Raw genomic sequence first — 20,704 nt, 5'->3', positions numbered from 1 at the left:
TCCCGAAGGTGATTCAATTTCCCGTGGATTAAATCGTGAGCGTGATTATCAGCTGTGCCGTAGCTAACATAACTCTTTGCGTGTCGTTTTTAGCTTGTTGTTACTCACCGAAAAAGCAACATCAGACCTTGAATGAAGCTTTGGAAATTGTTGTGCTTGGTAATCGAAGTGTCGGCGTCCAGCGCGATGTTACCGAACACCTGAGACCGACAGAAAGAAAATTTGGCCCACGGCCAAAGGGCGAGCACGCCATTAGCAACAAGTTTTCTCTTCTTTCGCTACGGATGAGCGTTGTTAAACTTAACAGATTGTTTTCTTTATCCTTTCCGATCTATTATCATCGAACCCGTCAATTTGTTCTTACCGATACACGATCAATAAACGTGTTCAAGCAAATAACGTTGTACGGAGTTGTGTTAGTGTTGAAAATCTACCCTCTAACGATACTCATCCACCACATTAATTACGAGCTACGGTTCTTTCTTTACCCTCTTTCTTTTCTTTTTACCGATAGGCGATCTCCTCGAGAGAAAATCGATGGACGAAGATTTCGTTGAAAGATCGAATACCTTCACGATTTGATTCCAATTGTTCGATACTATCGTCGATCCTTCGTTCTCTCGAGTATCGTCGTAACGTGACCAAAAACTCGATAAATCTATGGCAAGCATCTCTATGGAACAACTGTCTAGAGGAGGTCTAACTGCAGGGTTCAATTAACAACAAATTGACACGTCGAGCAGCTTAATTTCGTTAAACTTCATGCCAACAACTCAGTACTCTACGACAACGGTTAATCGCTACCGATTGTTTTCGTTTCATTTTTTCTCATTTCGAATGATGCAGTAACCACCGAATGCAGATCGGTAGCTTTCTCTTCAAGAACAATTCGTTTAACTCCAAACTTCGAAGTTGCTTCTATTAGCTGCTCGACTCACCGAAAAAGCAACATAAGACCGGCGAAGAAGGATTGAAAGTTGTTGTGTTCATCGATCGCTGTTCCTGGATCGTTCGCTATATTTCCAAAGACCTGATAACGGAATTTCATCATCACTAATAGCGGTTACAATTCACTGTCGTTTAACATTCTTTTCCTGTCGCAACGGAATCACACATATCACCCCCGATATTTTTCTCAATACCCTGCTCGCTCTTCCTTTCCATATTGGGCGTAAGAGATCGGAAGAAATCAGACGTACGATACGTACCTGCATACCGATGATCGCGTAGATGAAAAACAGCATCGCTATGAGGAGGCAGACGTAAGGCAGAGCCTGCAAGAGACCGTGAAATTAGATGGCGCCCTAATTAAGCAGCCCTGATTCCTCGTCTACTCACTTTGAAGGATTGTACAAAGGTCCAGAGTAAAATTCGTATCGTGTATCCCTGCCTGAGCAGTTTGATCAACCTGGCGGCACGGAACAGTCTTAGGAAGCCGACGTTGATGAAGTTCTCCTGCAGGGGACAGAGGAAATTGCACTTAATCCCCCAAACATGCCGATTCCTTATCGCGATTCGAATCGAGCTTCGCGCGTTTAACATCACGCTTTCATCGAACCGAACTTTGATCGCTTCTTTGAAATCGTCTCGTTACACGAACGAAGCTATAGACACCTTTGGACATCGTTTAACCTGCTGAAAATACTTTCGAACTGTTTCAAAGCACTGCACTTGATCTACTTGTAAGTACGAAATTCGAAAACGTCGTTCGTTAACCCGTTTGCTGCGATCGAACGACCCCCATCGACGGAATTTTGATCGCGAATTGATATACCGCATCCATATGCCATTTTCCAAAGCCACTCTGTTCTTTCATGTACTTTGTGCGACTTTATGGCCGCGCAAAGTACGTACAGACTGCCTCGAAAAAGATCGTGTCTTGTGCTGCTATGATATCGAATCGAGTATGTTTGTGTGCATTGTATGAACAGCTCGTGTTTCCAAGAACGAGCAATCTGTGAGAGAATGAATTTATCGAGTAACAATAAGTATATCGCGCAGTGATTGCTCGACCTTTCGAGTTTGTTGTATTTCATGATAGTGTCCTACGCGTACTCATTTACCGATTTCTCTTGACAGAAGATTTTCTGTAACGAAAGCTCCACGACTTACGTCTCTGGTGTAAAACGTGAGGAAAATTTATACCTTTTTCTCGCCTAGTTGACCGCCACTGGGCATACTCGAAAACCGCTCCTAGTACAAAAATACACGAATATTGCAAGATTATTGAATCGATCGAACGGAGCACACTGATGATCTCTTAATAGGCCAATATACATATGTATATGTACATATACAAAGAGAGATAGAATAAAACTAGCAAAGATTTACAGAGATACGAAGCTGGTCTGGCGACGAGACTCGTTCAAAACAACAACTTGGTCGCGAAGCTTGTAAAGCTGGTTCACATTTTCATCACTGTCGGTTTAGCAAAACCTACTAAAAGGATTACAAGCATTTAAGGGAAATCTCGAGTCCGACAATCGACGATGCGGCAAACGACGTTCAACTATCTCACGCTTTTACTGGAGATTTTACTTAATTACAGTATATGGAAGTAGCACGGCGTTACTTCGGATCTCAAAAATAATACACTTCTACTACAGAGGATCAAATAGAATACCTGGTGGGTTGAGTGCTGTGTGGTATGTCGATTGTTCGAACAGTGTCGTTTCCACTATACATCTATACAGGGTGTTAAAAAGTACCTTGAAGATCTCTAGATCGTTGGATAGATCACGAAAAATCGGAGCGAAAAGTAGTTTAGCCACATTTCGTTGTTGAAAATTGAAAAATTAACTAATTACTGTACAGCTTGAGTGGCAAGACCCGCGGAATAAGAGACTAACCTTCTCTGCCGCCTACAAGCGCGCCGCTGAGCATCACTCTTGCGCATGCGCCGCTGAGCATCGCGCTTGCGCATGAGCCGCTTAGCATCGTGCTTGCGCATGCGCCGCTAAGAGTTGCGCTTGCGCATGAGCCGCTGAGCGTCCCGCTTACGCATGCGTAGGGAGTCTAACGCAGACGGAATTAATTATTCAAATAATTCAAACGTTGTCTGCTATTGTAAGATTTTTCGTGATCTATCCAACGATGTAGAGATCTTCAGGGTATTTTTTAACACCACATGAAGTATGTGATCGAAAAGAAACGTTAATTTTCAATAACTCTGTATTTTCTAATATTTTGCATTCTGAAAAGACATAGCGTTCCTTTTCGACCAATGTCCACTGACAGATTCACCTGTGTACACTGTGGATATATGGAGGATGGTGTCGTGTATTGTGCACGTGTGACAATGTATACAGTGTAGATACGTAGCGTATGAATGCAGCATAAAGCTACGGTTAAATACAAATGCGAATTTAATAGGGGTTCCAATAAGATCGTCGATTTACCTGCTAGCATATTATATATTCGGCACAGTCGCGTGCAACGTGAACGCGTTTCGGTTAAAGAATCTTTTCTCTTAACCGAGAAAAGTCATCGTTGCACGCAAATGTACACCCTCGCTGAAAGTAAAAAAGCAGCAAAGAGGTTAAACTTTAACCTAGAGGAGCTTTAAAGGAGCGACAACATTTCGAGATATACATTCAAGCAACACTGGGTCCACACAGTTAATTAGGATATCAAAGGTTTATATATCATCGAGGGATTTCGTTCGAAAAACGAACGCAAACGTTATGGATATTCTACATTGCTCATCGAACAATTTTTATACTCGTTTGCGATTTACGACGGTGCTCGTTGAAGCTTTACATACCCCGAACTCGATCACCAGGGCGTCCACGATGCTGCCGATCACTGTGATGAAGTCGAACGTGTTCCACGCGTCTTTGAAGAAGTTCTGTACGCGAGGGATTAAAAAACTACGATTAGTAACAACCCTCTCCATTATTTCTTGCCTATTGCTGATGCTGCCGATTCGAAGCTTCTTCGAAATTTCACGAAAACCTCTTCGTACGTTCTGTTCAATCTAATTTGCGAAGTTACGTAAGGGTGAAAGCTCGAAAAAACTTCGAGAAGCTTTCGAGTGTGTAAACTGTTTGCAAATACTCAAGCTACAAAACTACGAATTCGCTAAATAAAAGAAAAGGAAAGTTCACTCGTTGCGGCACAGAGGCAAACTTTCCCCTCGATGTGTAAGTATGTACGTGTATGTATGTGTATTTGTGTCGATACGCACCCTTAACACGAAAGTAAACGATGCTAATTAGAAAATCAAGTGTGAAAAATATGTGCTTTCGAACGGTGTATCGAGTAAAAGGCCATATCTCTTCGTTTCGAACGGTGTCGGCTCCGTATATGATTACCGATTAAAGTTTCAAGTATGTCTAAACTATTTAAACAATTGGTGTTTTCAAAAGTTGAAGAGACTTGGCTGAGAGGGTGTTTAGGCGATCATAGCCGTGAGTCGGCATTTTATCGGGATCTCTTCTCTAAAATGAGTATCTACAGAATCATGCCGGTAATAGCAAGCAAAAACTAGAGACAGAGTGTGTGCGAGAGATAGATACGCGGTTATTCGCGAGAAGCTCTACTTTATCGTCCTTTTTCCAGGCCAGGAAAGAGGTCACCTTCGTCTACTGGTTTAAAAGATGCAAGCGGAAGAAAAGAGTATCAGCGAAACAATCTCGGTACTATGTATAACTTTACTCTAAATACGGGTCGGCCGATTCAAAAGTATACCGACAAATTTCTAATTTTAACAACGATTAACGAAAGTAGAGAGAATCGGTACAGGTTTCGATCGTTCTTATCGTCGTAATTCTGAAACAAATGAAAATGACACATAATCGAAGGTGGAATTGAAAAATATATCTCTAAGCAGTCGCGTTATCACCAAACATTGTATTCCTCTTTTCTGGCATTAATCCCGAAATACAACTACACACTCGCGATCCCATTTCCCTCGCATAATATTCTTATTTCACGAACATATTTTAAGTAGAGAGATTAGGTAACGAAATGATAAAGAAAACGTAGATAACACGCGGTATATACAGAACGCTTCAAAAAGATTGTACACCACATTATTTGCACAATCTGCAGCTCTCATGGTGTACAAGCTCTTTAAGACGATCTGTACAATATTATCGTAATATTATAGATAATTGCGTGTGATCAAAGTTAGTGGAGTTTTTAATGATTAACAGGCTTTTTTTATACCTTGCATCCGAAGGCGACGAGTTTGAGGATGCACTCAATGAGGAAAAGGAGGGTGACGGCGAAGTTCATGACGGTCAAGGCGTCCAATAGCTTTGGCGGCGCCTTGTGAAACTACAAAATACACCCAACACACAGACGTAACACAACGAAATTAAAATTACGCTCAACATTATCAACAATTGCTCGAAATTAAGTTCGAACAATTTTTCGAACGATCAAAAGTAATCCCGTTGCGATGAAACTCTTCGTTGTGTCAGCGTCCCACTTTTTAATCGAGGATGCTCTTCGATTAGGGTCAGAATTTCATTATTTAAAATTTTTTTTTCTTTTTCATTCTCTCGGACGATATTATCCAAAGCAAGTCTAACCAATCTCTCAGAGAGCGATCTTTTAAGATAACTTTCGTCATTTCTGCTCGCGTTAAACGACGATATTCGTGTACGTGTTTTTTGTGTGTGGTGAGTGTGTACGGATAGAATCCGTAACTGCTCCTTCCCGACGCGACGATGTTACTTAGTTAGATCTCTGGGGAAAGTATCGTCACTTTCTTTTTTTTCCTTGTGAATTTAGGTTTATTACCGATTTATGGAAGAACTCAAAACTATATAAATTGATGCCTTTTCATTTCCTCGTAAAGTGACGGAACTTTTCCACAGATCAAATCGAATGGCATGCGTATTCCGAGAATTAGAAACTTTCGTTACTTTTGTTTCTTCGTTATCAAAATTGACCGTGAACCAAGTATGTTTTGCTATTCATGGAATCTTTGAAAAGTTCATTTTCTTAAAATTATTTCGAAAATCACGGCATTAATCGTTATTGGCCCATAACACGCAGTCGTTGCAACACAACAATCGCTCTTCAACGTAGAACATCGATTCTTTCGTTTCAATCGACGTTCATCGTTAACCTCTTGTCTTTTAATATGAAATATCAATCATGGATTCGAAGATCATTGAAGAAAGAAAAGATCGTAAGACAAGAGGTTCAAAGCACAATATTACACATGCAAGGATAAAGAACCACGTCAACGTGCAGTGATTACGTGCAAGGTGCAACAAGTCTGGTATTTGCATGCAGCAAGGGGATTCTTCTGGGCTGGATTCGCTTCCTCGAGACAGTTTCCCCCCACCCTCTCTCGTTCGATGTTTTCAAAATGAAAATAACCAGCCAGAAAAAGAAGACAGATAGGTAGATAAGATAGATAGAAAATGAACGAAAAATAATTGATAATGTTCGTGTTTGGGTACTGACGAGCGTGAATGCAAATTTGTTGTGTCGTATTGTGCGTGTGTTTCGTGTACTAATAGCTAACGCGAGAAAATTCTTGAAAACTCGTTTAACGGCGGGATGCAAATTCCAATCATGGTTTATGATTAATAAACATAGAGAATAATGTTTCTCTTGAAGCAACTCGCAGTTACATTTGTTTCCATTTTAATTAGTGGTCGCGTTCTATCAGCTACGAATATCGAAGAATCATTTCGATGTCTTGTATCGAGTTATATGTTTCGAGCGAATGAGGAGCGCAGGTTGTGATCCAATTAGTAATACAAGTTAAAATATCAAACGATAGCCGGATCTTGGTTAAGAAAATCAAGCGTATTAATTACTCTATATCCTGCAATCCTCAAACAGCATCAAATGAATATGCACAGAAGTGCATCTCGTTTAGGTAGCGTACAGAGCTGAGCATCCGCTACAGTCTACGAACAGATTTCATTCCAGTAATAAGATATTCGTCTGTGCCCGTAAGTTCACAGCGAAAGGATCAAAGAAAATAGAGCTATTGATAGAGATCTCTACAAAAAATGGGGTATCTAAGAAGGAACAAATAATTACACTACTAGAGCTCGAGGTTCAGCGTCTGTTCAGCCCTGAACACAAAAGGTTCTCTAAAATACTCGTACATACACGTATTCTTGCAACACGAGGATACTTTTCAGTACTTTCGAGTAGGTAAGATACTACCTATTCTTTCAAGGAGAGAAAAAAATAAAAAAAATAAATGAAACGCTCTAATTTTTCTCTAATAAGCAAAACTTACCCAGCCTACTCTCTGAAAATTGATTCTGCGATCTATCGTTTCGTAAAGTACAAATAGTATTCACTGTGCAAAAGGATAAGTGTACAATTATGAAAACGAATAAAATAAGAAAAAATAAGAAAAGAAATAGTCGCAGGCATCATTTTTCAGCGGAAACTCGACTACTCTCTAAGCGTATACGTTTTCTCGAAATAATCTGTTCGATGAGGGGGGGTTGGTTGGCATGGTGGAGCTTACCCTCACGCCGAAAGCGGCGATCTTCAGTATGCACTCGACGGTGAACATCCCCGTGAAGCACATGTTCATGTACTTCAGCGTATTCTTGTACGCGTCGCTTTGCCGATGGAACTGCAATGCATACACTGACAAACACACACGGCCGACAGATACGAACGTACAAACAGACAGACAAACAAACAGACAGACGTACAAGCCTATTGAACGAGCGCGATTTGGCGGACGGCGAGCCGCACGGTAGAAATTTACGCTCCTAACCACCGTCGTCACTTTTCTTCTTTCATTTCACTTATTCTGATCAATTAGGGAAAGAATCGAACAATTTCGTGCATCGATACGCTTTTGCAATTTCTAATTGGAAAATGAATAAAAATGATTGATTTCTTCGAAGCGTATCGACGAACGAACCCCAAGTGAACACGGTGTTACAAATATACGAATTACGTGTAAAATAGAGTGCGAAATCTGTAAGTTACACGGTGTATAAATATAATTATAATTATAGTGACACTTTTCAGTCGACAAAGAGGGAGAGACACACAGGCGTATAATATTAGCGTTAACCTAGATACGTGTATCTGTACGGTCCTACAGGGTGTGTATTTCAACGATGACAAAAATAATCATTAAAGAGATTTTACATGGTATTAGGGACAGCTACATGTGGCTAGTGTGTGCACACGTTTATACTTAGTGTCATCGATCATCGACGTCATCGTGTTGATATGGGATAACGTCCAAACGTTGGATCCATTGTACTGGTATTGACGATCGATCGTTAGCGATACTCGATAATCGTTCTTGTAAATTTTTAAGCAATTATAAATAACACCAAGCATGATACATCGCTATCGATCGTTCGATCAAGGATTCAAGAAACGACGCTCGGATCGCGTCGTACGCAACGACGACGGGAATCATTCGTCCTGTTTGATAAAATTCAACTTCAAAGGAAAGAAAATTCAAATTCTCACGATTATTCCTCGTCGTCGTCTGCGCCAGGATCGGTTTTTGGACGAACAGATAAGAGTTTGGTGTCTTGGAAGAGTGAGAGTCGCGATAGACAAGAGGATAGAGCGAAGATCGTTACTGCAAAAAAAGAAACGACCAAAGGAAACAGATCAAAACAGAAGGCAATCAAGGAATGAAAGATGTCCAGAGAGCGAGCTAAAAATCAGGCCGAAGAAAAATAAGATGGAAACATTGTAAAGGAGGAGAGACAGAGGGTTGCAAATCATCCCTTCTGCTCGAGGTACTCGAATGTGTCTTCCTTTCTCTCTTTAAATCGAAAGGATTTTGAAGGAGCGAGGCAGGGAGGCGGACTCGGTTTGAGAAAAGTAAACGAATCTTCGAATTCATAAAACACGCGTTAACTAACTTTGTGGTCCACCTCCCTTATATTTCACCCCCTTCTAACGGGCCTGGATGATGGGATCGAGTCGTGCGGGCATCTCGTGCAAGAAACATGTCGTTACCGAAGAAAAGAAAAGACAAATAGAAAAAAATAAATACACGCACACAAATTCAGTGGGTGTCTGGTGTAGTTCAGTGATTCGCTCGACCACTTGTTCGGTCAAGTATTTGGATTGCGAGCAGCCAGGCATGCGACACGCAGTTTGCCACTCGTGCAAACAGTTCGGCGACAACACGAAAGTGTGTCGGTATTATAACAGCCAACGTGCCTCTGCACAAAGAAACTCGAGACTGATTAATGTTTAACGAACGTTCAGTTCGATAACGAGTCTCGTAGTCCCTTTTTGTTTCGAACATTTTGCGAACATTTCAGACATCGTGTGTACGTTACTCGTAGTGTGATCCATTCTCAAAACCATGTGCGTTACAGGTACGTGTTACAGGCAATGTGTGTGTGTGTGGAAAAAAAAAAATTTGTTCAAACGGCGAAGCACAAGTACGTGGGTCCGAGACACGTTTGCTCGAGTAAGAATTTAATCTTGTGTCGAAAGGATAAAAAGCGTACCGCTTCGTTGGAAAACGGAAGCCAGTCTTTTGTAAAAAAAAAAAAAAAAAAGAATCCAACGAAACGGAGTGCACCACAAACAGGCTGTGTCGAACAAAATGAAATAAGGTGCAGAGAGTAATAAAAAAAAAAAAAGATATAGAGACGAATAAAGTGTGCTCTAGAAGCACACGTGGACTCGCGTGCAGGGCTTCTCGTATGCCGCAGCTTTTTATTCTTTCATCGTTTCAATGGTGTTTGGATATAACTTGACGATTAATTCAATCAAGCCAGTTTGTGCTACGCTTGAAACCTCGCCACCAGTTCAAACATGGGCTTGTCAAGGCTTACGAGTCGAACTCACTTGGTGTGTTTAAGTGAGCGGCACCCGCGTGTGTGTTTCGTGTTTAATGTGGTTGTGGGATAGCGTATCGATATTCGGATATTGTTCTTCCACGTATTTTCGAGAACGTTTAGTATCGAAAAACGAGGACACAGTAGCGGGCATGCAGTTAGAAAAAGGAGTAAAGGAGTAGAAGAAATCGAGAGGAATTACTATACGAACATAGGATATATCGAACGGAACGAAAGAGAACGAAAAGAAATATTGCTACTGAAAGCGAAATAAAGTTTGATAAAACGAGGGATTAATGGAAGTGTGTGGAACAGACTAGCGCGAGTGCTTTTAAACATGTACTTTTGCTTCTTGTCCCCATTCTGGAATTTTCTCACTTAAGCATTTTAGTATTTAGGGATTTCGATATTTAGGATACTGTAAAAATGCAAAGGATCTTCCGATTGAAATTGCAGAAAGTAATGTGTACCCGTTCCTTCATAAAAGCCACGTATTTTTCTGGTATCCGAGCGGATTTGAAACGATTCCAAGAAAATTCAACGACCAATAGGTCGTCTGGATGCACTCGGCGCAGGCCTGGCATGGAAATAAAAGCTTTCGCAACGATTCTGGAACGAACGGATAGGATCGAATAAAAAGCATCGAGACACCGTGAATCACCGAGCATCTAACTAAAGTCTGTGGTTTCGAATGGAATCTGTGAAACGGCGAACAAAAAGGATAGAGAAGAAAAGGATGTCTTTCTTTCTGGCACGAAAGGAGAGGAGAGAAGAGTATTGAACACAGAGCTGTGTACACCACGTATCAATGGATACAAGGATGACAATTATACAGAGAGCAATAAATAAATTGGCAGGCAAGAACAACAATGTCCTCGTACAGATATAACGTTGTATCTTACAGTTTTATACTTCGAGCTCTCTTCATCGTGCACGTTCCGCGAACATGGCTCGTTATTGTCCCGTTCCGACGATTCTCGTCGCAATCTCGTCGCAATCGATCGACGAGAATCGATAGTATAGGCTGCTTTTCGGATTGGTTAAAATTGCCAAACGCGAGCACAAAATTCGACGATACGCGACGGGATGTTCAATTGTACCGGGGAAGGAAACTTTAATAAGTAGCGATGGACTTTCTTTCTTTCGAACATTATAGAATCTCAGACTACTTTTTGAAACTTGACAAATTTTTAAATACGAATAAAGGTAATAATCCATCGCTAAATTTCATTAATCAAGGGGTACGAAAATTGTACGTGCAAGGGTACACAAGAAAAGGGGTAGGTACTAGCGTGTGCTTCCTTCCGGCGCTCGCGTCTTCTGCGTCGTACGTACATTATTCAGGCTCGTTACGTCCACAAGATTAAAAAAAAAATCATTTATATTTTCTCTTCGAGACAAGTTCTCGGGGAGAGAGAGAGGAAGGAACGAATCGTGGAGACTTACCTTCATCATGAGTAGCACTGTGTTTAATACGATGAGACCCATAATGAAATATTCGAACGGCGTCGATACCACTATCCTCCAGATTTTGTACTTAACGCTGTTCCGTTCCTTCGGCATGTACCTCTCCAGAGGACGAGCTTGTATCGTGAAGTCTATACAAGATTTCTGAAACGAACGCGTCGGTCGAATTTCTTTAAATATCATTCTTCTTCGACGTTAACGCCGAATCAAACGTCGTCGACCAACCTGATTTTTGTCGATTTCGCCGTCTTGCAATTCAGCTTCTCCTTGCTCCTGGAATGTGATGATAATCAAGGCCACGAAGATGTTGACGAAGAAGAATGGAAATACGATGAAGTAGACGATGTAGAAAATGGACATCTCTATACGAAAATTTTGTATGGGGCCTCTGTCCTCGTACGTGGCCGCCATCGAATTCTGCAGTATCTGCGGCCATCCCTCGCCAGTCTGTACCGCGAACAACGTAAGCATCGCGGCCATCACGTTGTCGTAATGAAAACACTGGGACTCCCACTGCCGTTTCTTTGGCTCTGGCAGCATAGCACCCTCTTCGAAAACGAAATATTGACCCCTGCGAGGTACACAGCCAAAACGTTAATCAAACAACCCTACCGTTTCAATTAGTTTTCTAAAACTGATCAATTACACCTTAGACCTGGACAAACTGATCGTTCTTTCAAGTCGATACCATGAACGTTCGAATACTCACTGACAATCCTCTTCCGTGTATTTGCTCTCGTCGCTGCAGTAGAAGAACCTGCCGTTGAACAGCTGCACCGCGATCACAGCGAATATGAATTGGAACAATATGTACACTATGAGAATGTTAATGACGTTTTTCAGACTGTTCACGACACAGTCGAACACCGCCTTCAATTTCGGCACCCTTTTGATCGTCTTCAAAGGTCTCAATACACGCAACACTCTCAACGACTTGATCGTCGATAGATTCTGTCCGGCGGAACTACCGGTCATATCGAACGCGAACGATACCGCGGCGCATATCACCACCACCGCGTCCATAATGTTCCAGAATTCGCGTAGGTACGAGCCTGGATGAAGTATGATGCCGAGATCGATGATCTTCAAGATCATCTCGACGGTGAAGACACCGGTGAACGCGTAATCGAAGTAATTCAGCACCTCGTTCCTCGGCGAGTCCTCCCATACGGGATCCTCGGCGGCCAACGCGATACTCGACAACGATATCACCACCATTATGAAGAAGTCGAAGTACCTCAGGTTCACGACCCAATGGGCGGCTCTTCTTACGCTACGATTCAATCATACGTATATACTTTTAACGATTTATTCGTCGTTTCAATTCGTCGGGAACGAAGAATCGAACTTACGGATTCGTAGGGGACAGTATAAACATGGAGGAGTATGGCAGCATTGGTTTTGGTCCCGTGTCATCGTCTTCATCCTGCTTCTTCTCTTCGGATGACTGTTTCCCACCCTTTCCGTCTTTGCTACAATTTCAACACGATTATCAACATTTTTATCTTCTTCTTCTCAACTCGCGATATAACAGATAAAGAGATACTTACAAATTCTGAGTAGGACTCGGAGGGCAGATCTCTACCTTCGGCGCGCTACCGTCTTTCGGTTTTTGTAAGGACTCGATCTCTTTCTCGAGTTCCTGCGTCTGCTTCTCCTTGTCCTCGGTCTTTTCTTCCTCCTCGGCGGCGCTTAATTCTTGCGCGTTCGCCAGATTGTCGACGGCGATAGCCAAGAACACGTTCAGCAGCGTGTAGTTGCCGAACAACACCAGTACGATGAAGTAGAGCGAGTAGATCATGCCCTTTTTGTGACCGCCTTGCGACTCGATACCCTGGTACATCACTTCGTTCCAATCTTCTCCGGTCAGGATCTACGTCATTCATGTTGCATTCGTTAAACAAGAGAGGATGTACAAAAATTTAGAGGATATGATTTCGTTCGGAAGAAAGACCATGTCCCGTTTTCTCTTTCCTCCTTTCAGTCTTCTGCTCAACTTCTATTAAGTTGTTAAAAAGTATAAAAGAGAGTGTGAAACTTACTTGGAAGACAGTGAGCAGCGCGATGGGAAAGGTGTTGAAGTTAGTGGGCGGTGTGCCGTATTCGAAGTTGAACTGACCGCCAAACAGCTGCATACCGAGCAGCGCGAATATGAGAATGAAGAGGAAGAGCAGGAAGAGCAAGGAGATGATGCTACGCATCGAGCTGAGCAGCGATATTACGAGGTTTCTCAGGCTCTTCCAGTATTTGGTGACCTTAAAAATTCGCAGGAGTCTAAGGGCACGTAGGACGGAGAGGCCGAAAGAGCCGGACTTCACCTCGGACCAGATCACTTCGAAGATCGATCCCGAGATGACCACGCAGTCGAAACGATTGAAACTCGACTCGAAATAGGTGCGAGGACCGAGAGCGTACACCTTTATGAACATCTCCAGCATGAACAGGGCCAGGAACACGAATTCCGCGTAATCTGTCAACATTTCACGACAATCGCTTTTGAATTTCTGATGATATATACTTTTTAATAATACAAATAAAAGATTCTACTTACAGAGGAAATCGGTAAGCCACGGAGGCTGACCGTAGTGTTCCACGGCCACGCAGACGGTGTTGAAGAACACAAGAACGATGACGAACCAGTAAAACTTTTGCGATTTCACCGAGCTTCGTATCCAAAATCTGAATCTCTTTTCTGCCCGCCAAAATTGCACGCAAGTACCCTCTTCCTTTTCCCTCGATTTGAAATAGGAAGATCTAGAGAGTCCTGAAAACGCAAGCCGATCGATCGTTATATTTTCATATTTTAATTTCACTTTCTTTTCTCTTATTGCAGTATGTATTTGCTCTTTTGCAATATTCTACCGCTAGCAGTCGTTTTTTACAGAGCACTTGAACTGGATTCCGGTGACACGTTCCGCACACAGAGGAGAATTTTCAGTTGAAAAGCGTCCCAGCCAAAGGGTTACGATTCAAAGGAAAAGATCAAAGAACGCGAACGCTGCTAGCGAGACCATCTGACCAGTTAGTCAAGATGTCGATTGTAACGTCGATAAGCGAGAATATGTAGCACATGTCGATACAGAATAAAAGTTGACCAACTAAAATATGTTGAAACGGGTTGAAAAATGAAAAATACAACTCACTATCGTCCTGGTCATCATCGCCTTCCTCTTCCTCTGTATCCGTGCTTTTGCTTTTGCCAAGGTTCTTTAGCTTCTTCTTTTTCGCCGCGGCTCTTCTTCTTACTGTCAAACAAATAACTCTCTCCATACACCTTCTAAATATTTCAACATCGATTATTCTAAACGCGTCAACACGAACCTTCTAATATGTGCATTTTCTCCTCTTCCGTGGTCCTTTCTTCCGCCAGTATTACCTCCTCTACAAATTATTAGAAACGTTTATGGAACGCGACGAGTACAGAGTTTGTTTGAATGAAAAGGAAGAAAGAATCGCGAGCAATATAGCTCTAGCAAAGATGAATAAAAAAAAAGGGTACAAGATTCTGGCCTAAGGAGATGGGTGCTGTAAAGGGTGCTCGATAAGAGAATCGATAGGCAGCCCTGGCACGTTGACTTTCTAACCTGCTTTGCAGATCCAATCCAGGTAACAGTTCAGTTCACGGTCGAGCTGCTGCTGTCTTCGCAATTTCAGGAAGGACTGCCGGTTCTCCACCTTCTCTCTCTCCTTTGCAAACTCTCTACAAGCGTTACACAGATGACAACGAGCGTTACATACAGCTAAGGATCTACATTTCACAGATCTTTACTATTTTATACGCGTTACTCTAACGATTTGATACTCGATCAAGCACAGGATTATTTTAAGGAGTCGAAACACAGGGGTTCAAAACTTATATCTGCCCTGAGACAGCGCAAGTCTCGAACCTTCTTTCATTCGATGTTTTAAATAGGTTCGCATCTATTCGAGCCGTTTACAGAGAATACTTTATCGAGGCAGAAGTTTGAGATTAGCGACGCCTACGAGGAAAGTTTGCGTGTTATAGAGTATCTCCGCGATAAACGTTGGCTTTTACTGGCTTCGCTAACGAGATCCTCTCATCGAAGCGGGAAAACGGCTAGCGCGACAAAGTTAAGGGAAGATCGATCGTTTCGAGACCTGCTTGAGTGATCCACTTTAAGTAGGAACTGAACGCAGTCGTGAACAGACGTTTTCTCTTTGCTTTTTGATACGCCGCCCGTCTCTCCACGCGTGTTCTTTCGTTTGAAAATTCCCTGACGAAGAGAAACAATGATAATCTTGGTCGTTCCTTTACGATTACCTTTCAATCACCGATGCATCCGTGTAAAAATAACGTTTTACCGTGCTGTAACGTTCGAGGAAAATTACAGAACGACAAGACGACTTTCTACAAGGATGTAATTCAATATTCATTTGCATAGATTTCTAACGATTCGAGGTATCGTTACGGTGAACGACCCATCGGTGGTAAAGAAACAAGAAACAGGTGGTAGATGTTAAAGAGACCGATCGGAAATCGGGGCCAAGAAATCGAGAATGAATATACTCACCCGCTCAAGACACCAAGAACTAAGTTCAGCATGAAGAATGAGCCAAGGACGATCAATGGTATAAAGTAAATCCAGTTGTACGTGCTGCCAAGAGCGTCGTTTGTCTGCAAATTTCACCAGAGCCACGTGAAGTTCATGGTGTTACGTGTACGAACACGATGCACCGTTTACATACAAGGAAATATTGCCACGACATTCAAACATCGATACACTTTACGCTTCTTCTCTTTCTTCGATACAATTTTATACATGAAATATTAATACTTTGACGGTCAGGATGATTTTTAACTACTTTGATATTTTTCTTTAAAACGACCGTCGAAGCGTTAACACGCGCAGAATCGAAGAAGAAAATTCTTCGGATTCTGGCAAACTGGTTGAGAACGAAGCGTAGAAAAGATACGATTAAACACCAAGAGATTTACAAAGAGGGCTGAAACTGACAGTGTTATACTGAGCAAGGTGAACATATACGTCAGTGTTAGCTGTAACAACTGCAAGCGGTTCTTCTCCCGAGGTACTTCCGGTAAACGAACGTGAAAATCGTCGGAAGCGAAACGTTATCGGGCAAAACACATGTACGAATAAACACGGCATACAGAGAAAAGAATAACGATCGACACGAGAAATGATGTCACATTTAGATGTTTAACAATTTTAGGAATAAAAAGGACGAAAAATAAAAAAATAATAACGAACGGAGCAAGCAATTGGCCAAAGGTACACACATCGAATGATAGAGAGAATGTTTTTCAACGTGATCAGTCAATTATTTCATTTTTCTAATGAATTTTTATACATAGAAAAATTTTCAAAAGTAAAAATCCTTTAAAGCTACCATATGGACACTTTTAAGGCGTTTGACTGACCAATGATTATTAATGACGAAAAAAATTCCCGAAGATCGAAAACCGAGAATATGACGTTGAAGATCCCACCGTGAAGCACGTTCGTGCACGGAGTTCGAGACACAAGAAAAACGAGAAAAATGTGAAAAATAAAAAGAAAAAAAAAAAATAAAGGAAACAGAAAACAGAGAGAGTAGAAGTTTAACACTGAAGGACATATCTCTTGCTTTACCCAGTACAATATGGCAGTCCAGCCCTCCATAGTGATGCACTGGAAGACAGTGAGCATGGCGAATCCGATGTTGTCGAAGCTGGTGATGCCGAAATTTGGTCCCTCCCAGTGATCCATGCACGTCGAGACATTCGCGTCGCACACGTGCGCCCCGAAAGGCGCCTCGGATTTGTTGTCCGTGTTACACGGACTCGCCTGTTCGCCCTCCTTCACGATTATATCTAAAACAAAATCAATATCGATACTCTGTCTTCCCTAAACGATTATACTCTCTGATCGATCGATCGTTTCTGCGTGGCAAGGCTATAGACTCCTTACTACAGTTAACTACCCTCCACGAAAGGGTTTACTCACTGATATTCCTGATGCTGTAACACGTTTTATGCAACGTTCCCGAATAAAATTCGAGACCGATGATGGCGAATATCACGATGGCGAACAGCACCAGCAAGCCGATCTGCAGAAGCGGCGCCATCGCCTTGATGATGGACTTGAGCACCACCTGGAGACCTGTTTGCAAAAAATTCGCCAGGAGTAATTAGGTCCAACCAACGATTCCACGGAGCGATTCACGTGTTCTTTGTTCGACCGGTAACCGTGTCGCGTTTTCTCCATTTTTCCCTCCGCTGCTCGGGGAATCGCGCGCGGATACGAACAAACGTAAGTACATGTTTCGTTATATTTAAATACAATTCACGGTCGTTTTCTTTTCTTTCGCTTTTTACCCCCGTGAAAAACTTTCGTTTCGTTACATTTCTTTCTCCGATTACTCTAGCGGCTAAACAATTGGGATACTTCGTTGTTACATGGACACAGCATACAACTCTGAAAAGATAGATCTATTTGGGTGGTGCTACGTATAAACAAAATAATCGTTCTAGCGTTGCAAGGCATCTACGTGTAAATATATAGATATAAGATATAGAAATATATACGATACCGTTCATAAGTATCCGGACATTTTTTTTTAGAGGACCTATTTGTCGTTCGATAAATTACACGTGGTACATTTCTCATTTCGATGAAGATAAAAAAAAAAAAAAGTGTCCGGATATTTATGAACGGCAGCGTACCTGCAACAATATCACACTACACTGATCTACGAGCTTCGTGTCTGAAAAAAAAACAATAAATGATCGGTTCGCTCGTAATCGTTTCTATGCAGTATCTAAAATCGATAAATAGAAACGTTCCGAAGGAACGGATATCCAGTCGACTCACGAAGTATCCGAATTCCAGGCGCCAGGAAATAAAAGCCATCGACGCGCGTTCCTCGAGCACCGTGTGCCTCGCGTTTGCTTCCTCTAATTCAATGAATAAAATAACCAAAGAGAGGAAAAAAGAAAAGGAAAATATATAAATCGCTCGCTCACGTGTAAAATTTCAACATTTTCAACTGATCGTCGCGTAATCTGCCAGCCGATCGATCGATCCGTTTGGAAAAATCGTTGGCTGGCGAAAGAAAACAGGAAAAAGAAAAATAAATGAAATAGAAAACGATAGAGAGAAACGATTAACGAGAGGCAATTGTTTTTTTTTTTTTCTTTCTTTTTTTGATTCGTTTCGGCTGGATTTTTCGTGGCCGATTGTATTTGAAACGCTACTCACTCGGTATGCCGGAGACAAGTTTGAGCGGTCGCAACACGCGTATCGCACGCAACGTGCGCAGATCCATATCCAGTTCTATGCCCTGCGAGAACGCCGTGATGAACCTGCCCCAAAACACACACACCCCGCCACACTTTACTACTTACTACTCTATTACACTAATACTCAGGCTACTTAAGTACTTAGACTACACAACTAGGTGGTTAACTAGCGTTTCTATGGCCTAACCCGAGGGAACTCTGGGAATGAATATCACTCTAACGGGATGATGCTCTGGTCGAGGAACGACTCTATCGTTTTTAAACTGTTCGTTTCTAAATCAACTTTCATGGATAATGATATTTCAGTTACAGTCGATGAAAAAAACGTCCCGTATAGCTTGTCACGTTGTACGATTTCTGAGCAAAGGAATAAATAATACATTTGCATTATTCTCGTAACTAATCGAAATTGTACAACGTTGAAAGTTTTACGAGGTCTACGGAAATTTCATTGACAGACTGTGTAACTCTGTAATTTAGCAGCCAGATTCAAGTTAAATAAGACAATTTTGAGTAGTATAGGATGAAATGGGACCAAAGTTAGTCCCGGGTTGATTCTACGAGCGTACCCAAAGACAAAAGATTGAGAAGCTAGAGTCTCGATTCTCGCAGCTTTGGATTAGCTTATCGAATTAGCGCATCGCTGGATTACCTCTTAAACTATCCTCGCGAAAGGACTGAACTGAACGGTTTCGAAGGGAATCAATTTGACTTATTATCGATACGATCGGAATTGAATGAGAATGTTTAAATATCGAAAGCGTGGAAGCGGGGAGGTATGATTACCGATGGGCTAACAATCGCTTTGAATATCGTTCGAAATTACAACAGGCTTGAAACGTTAATTAGAACGATTCATCTTTCACAAGGCATTAATTGTAATAATTAGCTAGCAACATCTATTTTTCTGAAAATAAAATTTAACGCGACTATTATAGGCTCTTTGAAGTAATCATTTGAATATTTACAGGAAATTGACAAAATACCCATCGATAACCGAGAATGGCGTTAACTATGAGAGGAAGGTGAATGTTTTACGATGTAATTACCAGAAAAGAGGTTCGATAGCGGAGAGGAAGTTGTTATTAAATTACTCGCGCGACTCGCTAATTTTAAACACCCCTGAATATATTTCTAACGGCTGCAACTTTATTCTAACGGATGTTATAAATGTAACATCCGTCGCGGTCATCGCATTATACCACTTTAGAATTTCAATAAAATATTATAATAAAAGATGAATAAAGAAGCGTCTTTGAATCGTGAACGACCACGACGAATGTTCAAAAGTATCAACACCCTAACGTAACTACTCTCGTGTTCGAGCCCTTATACACGCCACTATTTCATTAAATCTACGAATGAAAAAAGCAAGGATAGAAGGGTATCTTAAACTAGAGGATCCACGAGATCTTCATTCACGTTTCAAGAGGTGAATCCATACCCCCGATGCTTCCAAAGATCAACAACTTTTTCATATCCCAATGCTTCTGCTGCAATGTTCTCTCTTTTTTCTTAATAAATGGCACAAAAGAGAGAAGTTTGAAGGAAAGGGAAAGGGTGGAGGGTCACCTCGGTAAGGTCTAAAGAAATCTCTAGATCTAGAAGTCTCGGTCCCTCGAGGCTGTCTAAAAGGTACGACTTTTCTATAATAGCAAACACGAGCTTGCTCGAATACTTTACTTGCTCTAGAACACGTACGTATTTGTTTTTACTCAACTTAAGGTCAATTCTATCAGTCAGTGACTGCTAATTCAACAATGACACCTGCAGGCCAGTACTGTTTTTGTGTTTCTTCTTTTAATTAATTAATTAATTTTTTTTTTCGTGAGCGTGTGCGTGTGTTTTTCTCAAGTAAATGTTCATTACTGACGTTGAAAGAAACTTCTCCTTGTCCTTTTACTATGGTTGTTTGTATTTGACAGAAATAATAATTTTCTTTCTTTTTTTTTTTTTTTTTTTTAATTGGAAATGCATATAGATTTCTTTTTTCTCTCTTATTCGCGTTCAGTTTTATAGTAGCGACCAAATGAAAGAAGAAAAGAAAACGAAAGATCGAAGCTTTCGATGGAAATGTTCAAGATTCTCTCCCCCATGTGTGTAACGTGCGTGTGTGTCTAATTCGTCGTCGTTTAAAACGCTCTAAAAAGTACGAACAACTTGTGCATATAGAGAAGACAGATCTAAAATAACTGAATAATAAATGCTAGCG

The 20,704-nt window shown here is 41.4% G+C and overlaps 1 protein-coding gene across 19 annotated transcripts in view; it reads right to left on the bottom strand.

Moving 5' to 3' along the window:
• cac (calcium voltage-gated channel subunit cacophony) overlaps positions 1-20,704 on the bottom strand; it is an 87,759-nt gene that overhangs the window by 16,620 nt on the left and 50,435 nt on the right. For 8 of the 19 annotated variants that reach the window (XM_034326428.2, XM_034326433.2, XM_034326439.2 and 5 more), the window contains 20 exons: positions 18,452-18,555; positions 17,198-17,353; positions 16,844-17,064; positions 15,764-15,867; positions 14,816-14,931; positions 14,553-14,612; positions 14,375-14,476; positions 13,783-13,995; positions 13,274-13,701; positions 12,782-13,104; positions 12,584-12,703; positions 11,941-12,504; positions 11,457-11,802; positions 11,211-11,375; positions 7,454-7,564; positions 3,764-3,847; positions 2,146-2,193; positions 1,339-1,455; positions 1,209-1,274; positions 109-200 (listed from right to left, as the gene is read on the bottom strand). In XM_034326428.2, the coding sequence (XP_034182319.2) occupies positions 109-200; positions 1,209-1,274; positions 1,339-1,455; positions 2,146-2,193; positions 3,764-3,847; positions 7,454-7,564; positions 11,211-11,375; positions 11,457-11,802; positions 11,941-12,504; positions 12,584-12,703; positions 12,782-13,104; positions 13,274-13,701; positions 13,783-13,995; positions 14,375-14,476; positions 14,553-14,612; positions 14,816-14,931; positions 15,764-15,867; positions 16,844-17,064; positions 17,198-17,353; positions 18,452-18,555 (3,540 nt within the window). Of the gene's footprint in view, positions 1-108; positions 201-938; positions 1,031-1,208; positions 1,275-1,338; positions 1,456-2,145; positions 2,194-3,763; positions 3,848-5,169; positions 5,281-7,453; positions 7,565-11,210; positions 11,376-11,456; positions 11,803-11,940; positions 12,505-12,583; positions 12,704-12,781; positions 13,105-13,273; positions 13,702-13,782; positions 13,996-14,374; positions 14,477-14,552; positions 14,613-14,815; positions 14,932-15,763; positions 15,868-16,843; positions 17,065-17,197; positions 17,354-18,451; positions 18,556-20,704 lie in introns of all 19 variants that reach the window. The other 11 variants (XM_034326431.2, XM_034326434.2, XM_034326445.2 and 8 more) reach the window with 7 other exon arrangements.

This window comes from Osmia lignaria, chromosome 3, assembly GCF_051020975.1.
Source record: "Osmia lignaria lignaria isolate PbOS001 chromosome 3, iyOsmLign1, whole genome shotgun sequence".
NCBI lineage: Eukaryota > Metazoa > Arthropoda > Insecta > Hymenoptera > Megachilidae > Osmia > Osmia lignaria.
Note: the sequence above shows the minus strand (reverse complement) of the source record. Positions and strands in the feature narration are given on the sequence as shown.